The following is a 13,703-nucleotide window of genomic DNA, read 5'->3' as shown; positions in this document are numbered from 1 at the left end:
CCAGTCTGAAGAGAACGAAGTTTACTAGGCCTCTGCCATCTTTAATAAAGGTGTTAAATGATATCTGGATGAAGATCACTCCCTGTAATTTCCCTCTGGGCATGGATCCCCTGTCCCGCTATGTACAGTATTCTAAAACCATGAAGACAGCAAAGCCTGCCAAAACTTGCTAAGGAAAATGTAGACTAAATGACTGCAAGCCTCAAAGGAAGAGAAGAACCAGATGGCTGACCCAGAAAAGAGATTCATGCCACCACCATTTTTCTTTCTTCTGCAGTTTTGGAATATTATCTTGGTTACTTAGTCTGCTTGCTTAGTGTCAGATTTCAGGTCACAAATTCCAGTCCTAAGTGTAAAAGAGTAACAAGTTAAATATCCGACCTGTTGAGACACATTGCAATGCACCGTGCCAGCTGATAACATCAGAGAAAATTTTGTGACTGCAAGGCCGTTCCTGGCACGGATGATGTATGTAACCAAAGGCACGTCTGCATATTTGAATTAAGTATGGTAGTGGCTTATACCAAAGTGGTTCAAGCGTGCTCTTTAAAACATTTTCTAAACTGAAACCTTGTGCTTTCAAGCACAGGACACCAATGATGAGGTGCAAAATGCAAAACTTTGTCTAAACTTTGTCCTGTATTGGTTATAATCAGCTCAGTTTCTGCTCCTAATACTTTGTCTACCTGTTATATATTTCATCCATAACAAAGCATGATGTATTTCTTTATGCACAATATGCAAATACTATGAGGGACGGGGCTGCTCTGGCCAGGAGAAGGAAAGGTTTTGGGGGCACCTCAGGGCAGCCTACTCCTGCTGACAGGCAGGGTGCTGAGCGGGGGTACAGCGGGTGGACAACTGACAGCAGCTATCAACGACACCTGGGCACTGGCGCAAAGACAAAACTACAGCCGTGAGTCAAGCCTGTCCCTGGGAGCAGGCGGCCCAGGGACGCTCCGGAGCCCCTAGGAGGTTTTTTAGACGTGAGCAACAAAACCCTGAGCAGCCCAGCCTGGCCGCACAGCCTGACACCGCTAACGCGACCACTGTGTACGAGGCCTGGCGCTGCCCCACACGGACCCGCCACGGCGCAAACAGCCACCCAGGAAGGCTGGGGGGCCGCTGCTCCCCCTGAGGGGCAGCCCGGGGCTGCGGGGAGGTGCGCTGCCCCGTCTCCCGTCCCAGGCCGGTGTTTCTGGAGCGGGGGGGCGGGACGCGGGAACAGCTGCGCTGTGAGGAAGGAGCGAGGGAGGGAGGAGGCCGTCCCGGGGCAGCGGGCGGGGAGCGCTGGGCCGGGGCCCCCACGGGAGCCGCCAGCGGGGCCGGGGCGGTGACACACTCCCGCCGCTTCCCAGGGACGCGCCCCCGCCCGGCCCCGCCGCCGGTGGTGGTGGTGCCAGGTCGGGCCGCGGCTCCGGCCCCGCCGCGGCAGCGGCATGGCGGGCGGGCGGGGGGTCAGCGTGCCTGCCGCTCTGCTGCTGCTAGCGCTGCTGCTGGCCGCCAGCCGGCCGGCTGTCGCAGGTAGGGCTGCCCGCGGGGCGCCGCCGTGGCGGGAGACGGCGCTGGGCTGCGGGCCGGGCGGCCGGAAAGCACCTGCGCCGGGTGGGGGAAGGGGCGGCCCAACGCTGGCTGCCCAAGCAGCTCTCGGCGCGGTGAGGAGAGGCGCCCCGGGCCGGGCCGGGGCTCCTGCTGCCGCGCTCCGGTGTGGGTCGCCTTAGTGCTGGAGCGGGCTTTTCGCCCGCGGCCCCGCGAAAGGGAGCAGCTCCCCCGGGGGTTGTCCCGCTGCTCCGGCCCGGCGGAGGGCGGTGTGGCGGGGAACGCCGTGGGCCCGGTCCCCGTTCCCCGGCGGGTGAGGCCCGGCAGCAGCCGCAGCCCCTCGGCGTGGGGCGGCAGCCGCCGTGCTGCGCGGCGGAGCTGGGTGGCTGGGCGGGCAGCGCGGGGTGCTGGTGCTTTGCCGTTTGGCTGGCTGTGCTGCAAGCGGCCTCGCGGGTGGCTGGCACAGCAGGCAGCTTTGTGAAGGTGCAGGTTTCCCCTTCCTTTAACGTGAAGGCCGAGCCTGTTAGCTCGGGGTTGAGCCTGTGTTGATGCCTGCTTTCCCTCCTACAGCAGAGGTGCTGGGACTTGACATGGCTAGACTTTCTAATAAAAATAAACAAAACCCAAGCAACGTGGATGAACACACACCACCCCCCCCCTTCTTCTTTTTTTTTTCTTTTTTACAATCATAACTGTAATATGTCACGAGGAAAGTGCTAAGGCACATGCAAGAATATTGCATGTGATTCCTTCCCCTACTTTGGCATGCACATGAACTAGCAGCCCTGACTGTGGGTATATGTTTTTTTTGGCGTCTAGATTCAACTGTCTTATGTCTGGCTTTTCAGACATGCCAGAGGCCTGCAGCTCTCACTGATGGTGATGCATGTTAAGGCGCAGGTCTTGGGCAGTCACCAAAACCATTGGGACAGCCAAAAACTTTAGCTAGAAATTTCTTTTTCTTCTTCTTGTGATATATCTTCAATTAGAACATCAAAGACTGGTAATCAAGTCTATTATTTAAGTATATTTTTTAAAATAATGGACCAGTAGGCACTTGCAGAAGTGTGCTTTTTCATACTCTTTGCAATCCCATGTGACACAAACCATTTGCCATAACTCCCTTTCTTTAGAAATGTTGAGTGTCTTGTCAGTTTTGTGATTGTATGGTGGCTGTTTTCACTAGATGAGAAGACTAGTTAGAAATGAATATTTAATTGTAACTTTAAAAAATAGTTTTCAGTTCTTCAGAGATTAATGAAGACTAAATTGGTAGTTTTTCTTACAGGATTAATTTCAGATATTACGAATGAAATACACCTCTCTTGTCTTTCCACAAGAGAATTCCAGTGTGTGGAGCTCTAAGTCATCTTCTTACTGGTTTTGTGAACAAAAAGCCTGCATGCAGGGCAGGAGGGGATTTTTTTATTGCCCATAGAGATATCTCAGAGCTATCAAGCACGTCAGGGAGATCTGATTACCACTGAAATTTCTCTAGTAATAGTAGCGTTGCCTTAAATGTCATGACAGAGGGTTTTCTCATTGATTTTGCTGGTGGTAGTGTTAGGCCAAGCAGTACTGCTTTGAAAACATGAAGCTGACAAAAGACTTTATGCTTCACTGTTGCAGTATGTCCTCCATCCCTGGTGTTGCAGGTAGTGCAAGGCAAAGCTAGAGCTACCAAACAGCAAGGTAGGGGGATGAGCAATGCAACCTGCTGCTTGTGCTAACCTAGGTGCAGCACTGCAGGATGCTCTGGCTGAGCTGCCCTTAAGCTGAGCTCTGCTGGGCCATGTGAATTGGCATCGCTGCCAGGTGAGCTTGTTAAATTCCAGCTCTCCTCCCTTACTCCAGTTACTGCTATAGCTATAGCCATACTGAGAGATAGAGAGTTCCTGGTCCCAAAAACCTTAGAGTGAAATGGAAAACCAGTCAAAAGCTGGAAGGAAATAAAAGCATTAACAGCTTCTTATAGGCAGTGAAATGAAATTAGGTATTAAGTGGTTTTCCCGACTCTTCATTGTGTTCCTGTGATGGAACCAGAAATAGCATCAGCTCTGTTCATTTGGCATTCAGTGCTTCAAATACAGGACTGTCTTTTATCTGGAAATCATAGCATCATAGAATGTTTTGGGTTGGAAGGGACCTTTAAACATCATCTCGTTGGGTGTGTAAAGCATTTGTAGATGCAACACAAGGATGTTTCTTACTGTGTACATTTTAGGTGAGTGTAAGAGGCTTACAGACTCTCATAGCGTTTGATATACCCACAAAATCTCACTGTAAATCCTACACTGAGAAAGTGTTAATAAACCCTGAGAATTCACTTTTGAATAACAGTTAACATTAGCCTTAAAGGGCATTCTCAGTGAATCTGGCAGCTCGCTTTTGCTCTTCCATTTTTCCTGTGCCTCTTACGTGCTGTTGATGTCATCTGCTACAGGCTTAGATAAGAGGACAAAGATGGAAGTAGGATTTTTTCATTATGAAGTGTCCTACTTTGCTTCTTCGCTTTCCTTCTGTCATTCTGCTGCATTATTTCTGCTCTTTGTCCTTGTAGCAAAGCTTCATTAACCAAACTCCTGTTTTGTGAAGTTTCAGCACTGTGTTTTTGAGAGTGTGAGATTTGTAAGCAAACCATATTACTTAAGGTATTCTGTGGTACTGGTAGTGCTTTTCAGTCTCACCAGTTGAATTTGATCATATCTGTGATGTAGCAAGTACTGAGTTAAAAAAGGAACATTCAAAAAATGTTTCCATCTAGCTGTAAGGGAAGACGAAGAAGCCATGAATGCATTTTTATTTATGAGGATGTATTTTCTGAAGGATTTTTCCCCAGGTGATTATGAGTAATTGCTGCTGAATCAGACTGAAAGGAGGTTCACTTTTTCCTCCCCCTGCAGAACTGAGAGGCACTGAGATTCATTGTAAAAGACAGGACTGTTATCAGCATTAGATTACACCTGTGTAAGAGCAGTCTTCATTTCATCATGCTCATGAAGTTCTAGTTAGTACTTTGAAGCCCATTCAGTCTAGTTTTAATGGGCAGTCATACAAAATGTAAGGTTTTCTAACATGAGGTCAAATTTCAGTCAGAAACTAGGGAAAAATCAGCTACCTGATTCTTCAATGCTGGTCAGAAGCAAGAAAGTAAATATGAAATTACTGTAAGAAAGTAATTGCTGTCCGATTTTATTTTTCTAAATTCTAGTTTACTTGAACTTTGAATGAGCAGAACTGATCATCTTTATTTCTAGACTATGCAGCTCCTGACAGCTGCATGAAACCTATGGCAATTTCTTTAATATTTCCATTATATTTTTTAAAAAATAGTGATTTTTATCACTGATGTGCTGTAAAGTATATGCAGACCTTACCAAAGTTCCAACAAAATGTTAGCCATGTAAAATATTTTGCCTGAAAGAATTATTTTTTAGTTGGGACAGCTTCATATAATGAATTCTTCTTTTTATCTTATCTTCATAGCATCTTTTTCACACCACGTGGAGAAGTTTATTTCAGAAGCTTTTGTATAAATTAATCACTTTTAAAGTAATTCTCTGCGAGTGCTAGAACAAATATCTATTTCTCCAAAATATTTTTATATACTCTGAAGTTAGGATTCTCCTATAGTCACAATAGTTTCAAACATATTGCTGGTAGATTCAAAGTGAAGGAAGGAACAACTAGATAGGGAAATAAATGTATAAATCACAAAATTTTGGAACAAATACTTGCAGCATATGAAAGTATTTTTGGCTCAGTTGTTCTGATAAATGGTTCCAGCTAAGTTCCTCAGCACAAACGTGAAACATGATAGAGCTACAGACTTGTAGGAGTGGAGTCAGTATTTGTAGAGCACACTAGGGAATTTACTTTGGAGATGACTGACAGCTCTTCTGGTGGGGCAGTAGGGAAAGTCTTGGACCTTGATGCAAAGCTCTGTTAGCTGGAAAGAGCTAGAGAAATGGTTTGATTCTGGGGAACAGCTCTAAGCATGTTTATAGTGCAGAATGTGAGCCTGTGCAGTAATTGCAAATATTTTCTTTAATTGCTCATTCTGCCTTTTTTCTGGCAGAGGGCTCTTAAAAGCTTGTTACATTGTGTACCTGTAATTTGGTAGTCTTTCACTAATGTTCTCTCCCTGTTTAACCTGTCTCCACTTGTGCTGTACAATCAGAGTAAACAAGGCTTTTAAAAGTTATTAATATCACAACAGCTTCTTTATATTTGGTATTAATAGGCTTTGAACACTTGTTTCCATCACTCAGATCCTGTCCCAAGGGAGAGTCTTCCTATTATATTTATGTTGGAGGTTGCATGCTGTTTTTCCTGTGGTTTAGGGGAGCGAAGTTGGGACCTGCATCTTCATATGTTGGGACCTTCATATTTTATCTTGGTCACAGCAGGAAGGTATTTGGGACTCAAGGCGTCTCATTGTTTGCCTAGAATCTAGTGCATGAGGGCACTTCATGAGGCTTCCAGCTGTACTTATATATAACAGCTTGTAACAGTATTTTTGCTATGTGGAAACCTGCCTTCATCTCTAGATTGCTCAACCCCTCCACCTCTTACTGGAGCACCCTAAAAGACTTGGTGATACAAAAGAAATGCGTCAGTACAAAAAACAACTGCTCTGTTGTGAGGATGAAGGGAGAAAGGCTGAGAGGGGGACAAAGTTATACCACTTTGGTTTCTTTACAGCCCTGAAGTGAGCTCTCGCAGAATGTGCTTAATAGTCTAATATTTGTGTGAAAAGTCCTACTCTACAAAGGGACAGCTTGCACCTTTTTCACCAACCACAGGGAGAAACAGGCTGCATTCTTAGCCAGAGCTTCTGCTTGAACATCCAAAATAGCAGAGAGTCAAAAACATACCTGAATTTGTCAACAGACAGATAGAAGACCAGTGTCATCTGAAAGATTAATATTTATCTGAGATACCTGTGCCATTTGATTTCTGTTCCTATTACACTTTTGTGAATGAGCTGCAGGGGACAGATCTTCAAGGTGCAAATATCAGCTGGACAATGGGAAGGTTATTCATTCAAATAACTAAAACAAGTGTTGCCTCTAGATATACTAGACGTGATCTAGCCCGTACCTCACCAGTCACAAGCAATGTTGTATGCGCTTGTTGCACTTTGTCTGAGTGTGCTGTTAGGACAGATGATTTAGCCTTTATTTTGACTTTGAGTTTTTCACGTAGAAAGATAAGTAATTTTATTTTCTTAATGGGACATTGTACAATTGGAATATGTTGGGAGGTATGTGCATCAAACATATAGCAGATAAGGACCTTCTCTGTGTTTGGGGCTCCTAGATACCAGTGCAACACATGACAACAGTAGATGGTAAGATAGCAGGTTCAAAATCAGTGAATGTGATTCCCCCCCCCGCCCCTTCTTAATCCTTTACTTTTATGATTGTATCTTTAATGACTAGGTAGGGTAATAGATTCCATGACTTCCCCCCACCCCGCCCCTATAAAACAAGTCATATATAGTTGTTTTCATGGAAAATTAGCAGGCTACATGGGAACAGTTTGAGCAGCAGTAATTTTGTGGCCTAATTATGACATTTATGGTAGTGCTGAAAACAGAAGATGAATATAGTAGGTATTAGAAGTGGACAAATGTCTTTGTCTACATCACAGAATCACAGAATGGTAGGGGTTGGAAGGGACCTCTGGAGATCACCTAGTCCAACCCCCTGCTAAAGCAGGATCACCTAGAGCAGGTTGCACAGGATCGTGTCCAGGTGGGTTTTGAATATCTCCAGGGAAGGAAACTCCACAGCCTCTCTGGGCAGCCTGTTCCAGTGCTCGGTCACCCTCAGGGTAAAGAAGTTTTTTGTCATATTGAGATGGAACTTCCTGTGTTACAGTTTGTGCCCATTGCCCCTTGTCCTGTCACTGGGCACCATTGAGAAGAGTCTGGCCCCATCCTCTAGACACCTGCCCTTTAGATATTTAAGCATTGATGAGATCCCCTCTCAGTCTTCTCCAGGCTAAACAGACACAGCTCTGTCAGCCTTTCCTTATAAAAGGAAATAATCAGAAGGATTTGGGATGTCTGACTATAAATGTTATCTATATAGTTTTTCCTTATGCTATAGGCTTCTGGCCAAACCATTATCTTTAAAGGGCCCTTGCACTGATACCTCCTGAATATTTTGAAGAGAAAAACATTCATAGGATCATAGATTCATAGAATCGTTTGGGTTGGAAGGGACCTCAAAGATCATCTAGTTCCAAGCCCCCTGCTGTGGGCAGGGACACCCTCCACTAGACCAGGTTGCCCAAAGCCCCATCCAACCTGGTCTTGAACACTTCCAGGGATGGGGCATCCACAACTTCTCTGGGCAACCTGTTCCAGTGCCTCACCACCCTCACAGTAAAGAATTTCTTCCTAATATCTAATCTAAATCTACCATCCTTTAGCTTAAAGCCATTAATTTCTTCCTAATATCTAACTCCACCCTCCTTCAGCTTCAGGCCATTCCCCCTTGTCCTATCCTTACATGCCCTTGTAAACAGTCCCTCTCCAGCTTTCTTGTTGGCCCCTTTAGGTACTGGAAGGCTGCTATAAGATATTGCTATAAAACATTGTTCAAATACTCTTACATGGGAACTACATAATTTTTTCTTTTCTACTTGAAGGTCAAACTATGTATTTCATTTTTTTTTCATATAAAAGGATGGATATTAGGGGCATGGAAGCGATTTGGTAAAATGCCACTCTTCTCTTTTTCAGCTGGCATAAATGCAAAGACCTTTATGGATTACATGATTATAAAAGTCTTTCTGGGTTACTGGATCAGGCACAGTAGGGAAAGCCTTTCCTTATTACTTTCTTTGGGAGGAAGGTGTAAAAGGGGTCCAAAGAAGGGGAGGGTTGAGATGTGGAGCTTTGGCTGTTTCCTGTCCACAGTGGAGACTAAAAGGAATTAAGCAGACATGAAATCTGCATTAAATTACTTCCGATTAAGTAGTGAGTGTGCAACTGTGATTCCAAGATCACTGTTCTTCCTTATGATTCCCTGTGCATTGCTGAGAAGTATGTAATCTAGTCTGAAATGAGAAATACTGACAGGAAAAAAAGGGAAAAAGAAAAGAATCTGTTCTTTCAGTTAGCTCTTTAGTCCTGATTTTGTTGGATGCATGTGCATAGTTCATGATAACTGTGTAGTGAGTCTAAGTTTTGGCAATGGAGAAGAGACAATGCTTGTATTGCTTTGTGCTCTGAGTATAGAAACCAAGAGGAAAATCAAGGTGTAGCTGTTCGTTGAATTTGATGATGTTTTTAACACTAGCGAATGAAAGCCGAACAGAAGAATAAAATTCCAGCTTAATGCCACCACTAGATGATGAGTGAAGAACCTTTTGCTCTGTGATTATGGAGGCTTTTGCTGTGCCTGGCCTGGTTTCTTGTGGTTACTTCTAAGAAAGATCTTGTGGACAGAGTTGGTCAGGAATGTTCAGTAAAATTACTTGAAATAAAATTCTCAAAACTTAGACTTCTCATATAAATGTTGTCTGTTATGATGGAAATATTAGGAGGGATTGAAAGCCCCAATGTGGTATTTCTAGTCAGAGTTGAGGGTTGGCTGTAAGGGAGAAGGAAGAGAGATGGGGACCACAAATTAGCCAGTAACTCAAGTTGGACAGATCTTTAAATTGGCATCCCAAGTGATTATGCCTCTGGTTTTTTGAGCCTTTGTATATCTTTGTCCATGAAGGGACATTATAGCTGATGTAGATCTGGCTTTTATTCTCAGCTGTGTCCACCCGTCTTTTCCCTTTGAGGCATAGAGTAGGCACAGAATAGATTGTCTGCCCAGGCAATCCAAAGGAATTGTTCCCTATATGATGTACTGAATTCACCTGTTCCAGTAGCAAGGGAGCTTCAAGGCTGGTATTGTTCGTTGAACTCCACTTACTTACATATAGTGGTATGATTGATGTCAGATGGCCCAGGACAAAATATCCCCTTTTCAAAAGCTTTGGCACCAGATTAATCTTGAGGTTACTCGTAACATTGTTTCATCCAGAAATTATTCTAGAAAAGTGTCTGCTGTAGAAGAACTTGATTCCTATACTATAATAACATACTCCTTAGCTTGGTGGGTACTGAAGCAGAAATCATGCCAAGGCATTGTAGGTGGTCTTGGCCCAAGATCACTTTTAGTGCTGGAACAGTGCCTAGGCTGATGTTGAGTTTCTTGCCCCACCTTCAGGGATGGATTCTGACTCTGAGGTGTTTTATGGAAGGCAAAAGCTTTAACTTATGTTTCTTTTTTCTTTTCCAGGAAATTCATATTTAGTATAAACACCAAACTCTTTCCCAGTGGCATACCACAAAATATTGACTCTGCAACTTCATTTCTAGTTATTCTAGATTGCATTTAGTAATCCATGGATATGTTTATCTTTCTGCTCCATTGCTTCCCCCAAAATCCAATGTTTTTTCCCCATATACTTGAGTCTAATGAGAATTCGATGTCTTTATGTCCTGGTTTTGGCTGAGATAGAGTTAATTTTCTTCCTAGCAGCTGGTGTAGTGCTGTGGTTTGGATTTAGTATGAGAATAATGTTGATGACACACTGATGTTTTCAGGTGTTGCCAAGCAGTCAAAGACTTTTCAGCTTCTCATACTGCCCTGCCAATGAGAAGGCAGGGGCACCCAATGAGCTGGTAGGGGACACAGCCAGGACAGCTGACCCAAACTGGCCAAAGGGGTATTCCATACCATATGATGTCATGGTCTGTATATAGTCAGGGGTTGGCTGGGAGGTGGTTCGGCTTGAGAACTAGCTGAGCATCGGCTTCGGGTGGTGAGCAATTGTGCTGTATATTCTCGTATCATTATTATTATTCTCTTTCTTTTCTGACCTATTAAACTGTCTTTATCTCAACACACAAGTTTTACTTCCCCCCCGCCCAGTTCTCTCCTCCATCCCACTGCAGGGTGGGGAAGTGAGCACACAGCTGTGTGGTTGTTTTAGCTGCCTGCCGGCCTAAACCACAACACGTTAAAAGTTATTTTCAAGTTCCATCAGCAGTCATTAGTTTTGATTCAGAAATTCACCACTGAAATTTGGGGGCTGTATTACAGTGATCATAATGAAACTTTCAGGACATCAACATCTGTGAAAGCTTTGGGGTTTATTTGTTAGTTTCTGAAGAACTTCACTGATAAAATGATAATGAAATCTCTTACTTGCCAGTTCTGTAGGGGTGCTAGGATGTAATGTAGCAAACCAAACATAAGTGCTTCTTGAAGTCTCAGCAGAGTGAGGAGAAGGGTCTGTCTTCTCAAGGTGGAACCTCCTTGTACCCATAAGATTATATTGATGTTCTGATATTTCTACAATGGCTGAAGGAAATGGAGTAATCTTTTGATTAAGGCAGGTCATTTCAGATAGCTAGGTTATGCTTCCAGTGATCGTCAGGATGATGGTATCTCAGTGTCTCATTTGCTGACATGGAGGTCAGGGGACTCCTCTGCGTACACTTACAGTAGATAGAACAGTGACAGTCCTAGCCACTGCCATAATATGAACTTACCGTAATATAAAAATTTTAACATTTAACCTGTTTCTTGGTTTATTAGTAAAATTTAGTCCTCACTTACATTGGAGTTTTGTCTCTAGTTTTGTTATTCCAATACTTGCTTTAAAAGGGAGCTCAGTCTTCATTAACCCCACAGTAATAACATTTCTATATACAACAAATTGCATTGGTTCTCTTACTGTATAGATTTTATGGAAGACCTGTAAGGTATATTAGAGCTATCTGATGAAAGCTGCTTTTGTGCTAGAAGTAAAGTAGTGGGGAAGAATTCCTTTTTGCTCAACTTGGAACCAATTTTTCCATGCACAGTGGTGACTCTTGATTTGCAAGAGATGTGTGTACTTCAGTAATCTAAAAATCTTACCTGTGTTTCTTTGGGTGCTTAATATAACACATTGTTAACATAGCTTTTGGCTATGGGGTTTGCTGAAATCTTATTCTTGGGAAAGCCACCTAGAATTTTTATGTATACTACAACAAATTTTTAGATACTATTAGTGATTGTTTCGTGAAACAGCTGGTTAATGAGATCTTTGAGTTGGTACTCTGCAATGTGCAGAATCCAGTTCAGAGTCTTTGTTAAAGCCACACTTTGTAAGAGTCATCAGAATGTGTTAGTCAGCAGAGGGACAGCTAATGTAGGGGTAGGAAGAATTAAACCTGAGAAGTTCTCTGCTGTCAAGCTTAATTTTTAAAAGAACTGTGTTAAAATGAGAAAGGTGTCTCAGAATGAAGCTAAAAGCTGCAAAATAAATGTTTAACTGCTGGTGTCCTTCAAGAGTTCTATCCAAACACAGCTGAAAGCATCATAAACTCCAGCAGATGTAATGTGAAAATAGACAGGCCTGGGGGGGGGAAGAAAAAAAAAAAGGTCAGGGATCAGCTAGCTGATGGAATCAAAGCTTTTACTAAATCCTTCTTAAATACATCAAGAACAAAACCCCTGCAGAGGGTCTGTGCAACCAGTTGATTAAGTTATCAGTATAAAAGAAGCACTCAGAAAGGGCATGGTTACTGCAGAGAAGCTAAATGAAATGGTGTTTACTGCTAATTGGGAAGTTTCCCAAACTGAAACTCCTTTTTTAGGAGTGGATGGGGGTGGGGAATGAGAGGGGTTGACCTAAAAAACCCTCAGGGATGAAATTGCTTATTTGCTAAGGGTAATATCTGATCTCATGCTTTAAACTCACTGGGTAGCTGAAGCCTGGACGGTGGGAAATTTTATGCCAGTGTTTAAAACAAGAATGACCACAGGACTCTAAGCTTGACATCCATACCATTCAAATTTATAGATATTGTAACAAAGGATAAAAGTCACAGAAATAGGATCAACTTGGGAAGAGTCAGTAAGGTTTCTTTAAAGATAAGTTCTGCTTTACAAACTGCAGGGCTTTGTCTATTATGTAATGAATTAAAAGCTAGGAGGAGGGGTAAATGATTGCTTCCTTTTTTTTTTTTCTTTTTTTTTTCCTTTTTTTCCTTTTTTCCCTTTTTTTCTTTTTTCCTTTTTTCCCTTTTTTCCCTTTTTTCCTTTTTTTTTCCTTTTTTCTTTTTTCCTTTTTTCCTTTTTTCCTTTTTTCCTTTTTTCCTTTTTTCCTTTTTTCCTTTTTTCCTTTTTTCCTTTTTTCCTTTTTTCCTTTTTTCCTTTTTTTCCCTTTTTTTTCCTTTTTTTTCTTTTTTCCTTTTTTTTTTTTTTTCCTTTTTTCTTTTTTTTCCTTTTTTTGCTTTTTTTTTTTTTTTTTTCCTTTTTTTTTTTTTTTTTTTTTTTTTCTTTTTTTTTCCTTTTTTTTCCTTTTTTTTCCCTTTTTTTTCCCTTTTTTTTCCTTTTTTTTTTCCTTTTTTTTTTTCCTTTTTTTTTTCCTTTTTTTTTTGTGTAGGAAGGAAGTTACCATCAGAGTTTTTGAGAATTTGGTCTTGGGATCTGTGCGGTTCAGTATAGTAGTAACAGGGATGGTAAAGGCAGTGAGTAGTTAAATGAGAAAGTCTGCTGGTGTTACTGTTCTTCAAGGCAGTAAAGAGGGGAGAAGAGAGTGAAGGATTGCAGTAGTCCTGTACAGAACTGAGTGTCTGGGCAGCAGGGCAGCCAGGGTGGTTGGAGGCTGCATACATGAAACAAGAGGACACATCAGCCTGGAAAAGAGATGGATGAGAACATACGAAAGAATCACACAGATGGCAGGAGACCTGTGGGTCTTCTCATCAGAGATGACAGAGGATGTCTCTGATGAAGATGTAAAAGCATGTTGTAGATGAAGATGTTTCCAAAGAGAAATTGAAGGAGTACTTCCGAGAGAAGTCCTTTGGCAGTTACAAAATAGACTGACTGTGACCAGCTCAGGAAAACACCTGAAACATAAAAGTAATTGGAAGAGTATTTGAAGGAAAGTATTAAATACAATTGCAGTGTTCTTATGATTCCCTGTTGTCACTGTCGGAGGTAGAATACCAGGCTCTATTAACTCCTTGTCTATACTGGTATGGCCATTGGTCTGTTATCGGGTTGCCTGGACTGGTGAATTTGATAGCTGAGATATGTTTTCATTCATATATAAATAAGTATATAGAGAGTTAATGTAAGTTTTTTATATAT

The 13,703-nt window shown here is 42.6% G+C and overlaps 1 protein-coding gene across 1 annotated transcript in view; it reads left to right on the top strand.

Moving 5' to 3' along the window:
• The first annotated feature begins 1,268 nt into the window (after positions 1–1,268).
• LOC129199690 (chondroitin sulfate proteoglycan 4-like) overlaps positions 1,269–13,703 on the top strand; it is a 41,181-nt gene continuing 28,746 nt past the window's right edge. The window contains exon 1 of the mRNA XM_054810564.1: positions 1,269–1,524. Within this exon, the coding sequence (XP_054666539.1) occupies positions 1,440–1,524 (85 nt within the window). The 5' untranslated portion in view covers positions 1,269–1,439. The remainder of the gene's footprint in view (positions 1,525–13,703) is intronic.

This window comes from Grus americana, chromosome Z (genome assembly GCF_028858705.1).
Source record: "Grus americana isolate bGruAme1 chromosome Z, bGruAme1.mat, whole genome shotgun sequence".
Classification (NCBI taxonomy): Eukaryota; Metazoa; Chordata; class Aves; order Gruiformes; family Gruidae; genus Grus; species Grus americana.
The sequence above is the reverse complement of the archived record's forward strand: the minus strand, read 5'-3'. Positions and strand labels throughout refer to the sequence as shown.